Here is a 4,783-nt window from a genome sequence, read left to right on the forward strand (position 1 = left end):
CGATTAGAGGGAGGAGGTGGAGGTTCAAATTTTGATGTTGATCAAGTTGTTTCTTCCTTTGATTAAGTTTTAGCCATTTTAAGAGTAGATAGCTTTAACAGACCTTTAGCTTGTCTAACATCAAGTTCATTGGTAATTCAAATATCAACTAGAATTTCAGAAACAATATTTCACGATGCATATTTTGAGTTTGTAAATCCAAAAATCAACTTGTGACACCACATTTCTGGAGTAATAAGAGGGAAGTTTAGCTGGCTAACTAGTTGATGGTATGTGGCTGTTATCTCATATTTTATAAAAGTGAGAATATGAACAACTAGATCTATTTCATCCACATTCTTGAATCGGTGCATTAATGAATTTCTTATTGAAGATAACCTAATCACCCAACTGCTTAAACAGCCGTTCACCCATCAGCGTATAATTTATATATACCGACTTGAAAAAGTAAACAGTAAATTCGATCGACTATTTGGAGATTCCTTTCTTATTTCGGCATTTGAAGTAATCGTCCAAGGCTAAAATAAATTTGGTTACGGTCCACCTAAATTGAAGTATTCTATCTATAGTACAAGTTGCTATTATACAAGAATGAAAGTTCTCGTGATTTAAAAAAGTGAGAAATAGTGCAAATAGAAAATAGAAGAAGAAGAAGAAGACGAGTTATGCTGAATGAACAGAAAGTTGGTAGGTTTGCGAAGCTCTCGTTTGGTCATAGATTTTGGCTTTTTTTTTTTTTTTTTGGAGGAAATACTGTTTCATGGAGATTAGTTTTTGAAACAATTTGATTTTTCTTTTTCAAGTTCCCAAAACTGGTTTATGGCAGTTTTTCGGTGAAAATTTTGCTTCTACTCACAAAACTTCAACTTTTTTTCAAATAAAATACAAGTTCAAACACAGCTTCAACTTCAAAATATATGTCAACCTTAGAGAGATTATTGACAATCTCAAATCTAATGTGATGTGTATCTTTTTTGTTGCACAAACGACTTAATGTAAACAATACATAATAAATTTCATTCTTATAGATTTAAATTTGAAATAAAATATTTATTGTACCGAATAAAACTGAATTTGATAATGTGAAAAGAAATAAAATACGATTGAAAATGTGATTCAATAGTTCTAGCACATCTTCCAACAAACATAGAATAACTTCCACGTACCATTAAAACAAAAAGTACGATAACATGAACTAATACGATGCGCAACAAAGTAAGAAAAAACAACAAAAGACAATAACTACGTCTTAGTCCCAAACAAGTTGAGACAGACTATATGAAAAACAACATGAAAGATAAAGCAATAGAAATATTATGACGATAGATCAATCAATATCATTGTAATGTCCATCATTCTTCTCTCCTGCCTCGTTATCATGGCCTTCTTTTGTTGCATTAGAACTCGAGGAAGTAGATGCATGCTGTTGATTGAGTTGTTTCTTCCTCTCATCGAGTTTAGCCATTATACGAGTAGAAAACTTCAATAAATCTTCGATTTGTGCGACATCAAGGTCACTGGTATTAATTTTTGCCTCGAAAAGTTGATTGAAAAGTATTTCCATTTCTTTCTCCTTATTTTTTCGGGCGATTCTTCTAATATTTTCTTCTTCAAGTTTTTTGATTTTGTTTTCAAGGTAGGTTTCATGTAAAACTAACTTCTTTGATCTTTCGTACTCAGAGTGACTTAAATACTCAGTAATTCTAACCATAGCCTCACTTTCATCTGGCCAAACAATAGGAAAGGTTTCTCCTGGACTAAAAATAATTATTGTAACCATTACCTCACACAGAGTGGACAAATCCTTTGCCATTTTAAACAAAGTAGAAATTTTTCTTTTTTCTTTGGCTTTTCTCTGCCTTTCACTACAAACCTTTGTATTCTTAAGCCCCTCTCCACTCATGTTTTCTACACACACACACACAAAAGAGCACTATGTTTGGGAGTAAAATTATGAATGAATACTTAATTGTAGATGTAGAAGAGAAGCAATGGGATTTATATAGATGTATAATGGGGTTTGTTAATACCATATAGTGAAATGATTTCAAGTAGATTTTGATAATATAGAGAATTTGGTAATAAAGACAATTTGGTTTTGGAAAATTGGAAGAATATTTAAGTGTTTTCCTAAAATGGTTGAAAATTCAAGATTTAAACTAGATTTTCAGAAACCATATTCCATATTGCATAATTTGGAAAGTATTAAGATTGAAGTCTTGTTGACTCACTAATAAAGTGAGAATAAGAGAAACTAAATCTACTTCTTTTAATGTTTTTGACAATGTATTAATTACTGATTTTCTTATTTAGACATTTGAAGTAATCCCAACGGTAAGATGTATGTAGTTATTAGTCTTAGGCTTTAGGGTTCGCGCTTTGCACGTGTACCTACAACATGAATATACAAGTTAAAAATTAATAAATATTATTAAATAATGTGTTTGAGTTATAAATAATTTGTTTTAAAAAGTGTCAATTCTTGAAAATAATTAATGTTGATCATATTTAACTAGATCAACAACGAAAAGATCCTATCATAAAATTATTTTTAGACATATAATGCAAACACTAATAGGATAAAATTCTAAAATAAAATATTGATGGAAAACATAAATCCAATCAAACAACACATACATTTAATCAATTTTGACTAATTTATAACTTCTTCCTTAGCGTCTCAAAAGAATGCCATAATCAGTTTGAACACCAGTACATATAGCTTTCACTAATTATCAAAATTGTAAGTGGACAAACTCTAATTGAATTTAAAGTTCACTATAAGCTAAAATCAAAATATTAATACATTTAATATAAGATAATTTTAATTAATTTATTTCAACCTAAGATAATGTAAGATAATGTCAATTAATTTATTTCAACCTAATGATTATATCGAGCTTTTCAAGAACATCCTTTTATTAGTTAGTATTAATAACATAAAAACCAACAAAAAGAGAAAAAAAAAATAACAGAGAACTGGTAATGGTGGTTCCATGTCTTAGAAATAAAAAGGCATCTTACGATATACTTTTACTTTTTAGAAAAACTCCTTACCTAAATATCTTAAGGTTAGATCTAAACTTAAATTTCTTAGACTTTAGTAGTTGTTATAAATGAAACTAAAATAATTAAAAAAATATGTTACGTGCACAAAATAGTTTTAGCTTTAATCGGTTGTAATTTAATAACAAAAAAGAAAAGAGTCCTAAAATAAAAAGGAGTTCAAACTATTACGTTGTAAAAGAACTTTACAAAATAATGTGTTTTGTTTTTTGTCATGTAGTTTACAAATAAGGAAAGATTTAATACAAAAATTTAGTTGGTTTTGAAGGCTTAATTAAATTATTACTCATAAATATTAGGAAAATAATTCAATGACTATTTTATTGTAATGACCCGGCCGGTCATTTCGAGAGTTATAGCCCCGTTCCCCCATTTCCTGCTTCTTTTGTGTTCTTCAGCTATATTATGATATACCAGGTTAGTAGATTTGGGTTCGGAGTGGTTTCGGAGTGAATTGAGACACATAGTCTCTTAATTGAAAGCTTAAGTTGGAAAAAGTTGATCGGATGTTGAATTATGTGTAAACGACATCGGATTTGAATTTTGATGTTTCCGTTAGCTCGTTAGATGATTTTGGACTTTGGAGTGCGTCCGGAATGTGATTTGGAGGTCTGTGGTAGAATTAGGCTTGAATTGGCGAAAGTTAGAATTTTGGCAATTTTGGCCGGCAGTGGAAATTTTGATATCGGGGTCGGATTGGATTTTCGGAAGTTGGAGTAGATTCGTGGTGTCATTTCTAACTTGTGTGCAAAAAATGAGGTCATTCGGACGTGGTTTGGTAGGTTTCGGCATCGTTTGTGGAATTCAGAAGTTTAGAAGTTCTTTACGCTTGAATCCGGGTTTAATTTGGTGTTTTAATGTTGTTTTGAGTAATTTGAAGGTTCGACTAAGTTCGTATGATGTTAAGGATCGGTTGGCATGTTTGGTTGTGGTCTTGAGGGCCTCGGGGTGATTTCGGGTAGTTATCGGATTGTTTTGAGTTGAAGAAGTGCAGCTGAAGCTGCTATTTCGGGTGTGACCGCACCTGCGGAGGGGGAACCGCAGGTGCGAGGCCGCAGAAGCGAAGGAGGAGTCGCAGGTGCGGCTAAGGAATACCTGGTAGAGGACGCAAGTGCGATGGCATTCCCGCACCTACGGTGGTTGTAGAAGCGGACCCAGGGGCGCAGGTGCGAGTTTGGACCACAGAAGCGAGATGCTTTCTGCACCTGTGGAAGGCGCATATGCGGTCTTGAGGCTGCAGGAGCGAGGTCAGGATTTTAAGTGAAATCCGCACCTGCCATGGAATTTCCGCAGGTGCGGCGTCGCAGAAGCGACAAATGAACCGTTGGTGCGGTATTGCTGGGAAGAAAAACACCAGCTCGAGGTTTTGTCTTTCATTTTAAATTTTGGACTTGAGAAGCTCGGGAGAGAGGCGATTTTTCGAGGAATTTCAAGGAAAAACGTTGGGGTAAGTAATGCTAAACCCGTATTGGTCTAAATTTCGTGAATCCATGGCTTTATTCATCACCTAATTAGGGATTTGAGTCGAAAACTTGGGGTTTAGGACTTTAGAATTTGGAGAGTGGATTTTGAGGAATTGAGTAACCAAATGAGGTTGGATTTTGATAAATTCGGTTGGTTAGACTGGTGAGCGAATGGACTTTCGGGTTTTGCGACTTTTGTTGGATTTCGAGACATGGGCCCGGGAGGGTGTGTGTGTGTGTGTGGGGGGGGGGGG

General features: G+C 33.8%; 1 protein-coding gene across 1 annotated transcript; it reads right to left on the reverse strand.

Annotated features, from left to right (window-relative positions):
- Positions 1–1,327: 1,327 nt before the first annotated feature.
- On the reverse strand, positions 1,328–1,813 carry LOC109239684 (agamous-like MADS-box protein AGL92). The gene has a single exon (XM_019406272.1). The coding sequence runs from the start codon at positions 1,811–1,813 to the stop codon at positions 1,328–1,330; it is 486 nt and encodes a 161-aa protein (XP_019261817.1).
- Between the last annotated feature and the right edge of the window lie 2,970 nt (positions 1,814–4,783).

Source organism: Nicotiana attenuata, unplaced genomic scaffold, assembly GCF_001879085.1.
Source record: "Nicotiana attenuata strain UT unplaced genomic scaffold, NIATTr2, whole genome shotgun sequence".
NCBI classification, from domain to species: Eukaryota; Viridiplantae; Streptophyta; class Magnoliopsida; order Solanales; family Solanaceae; genus Nicotiana; species Nicotiana attenuata.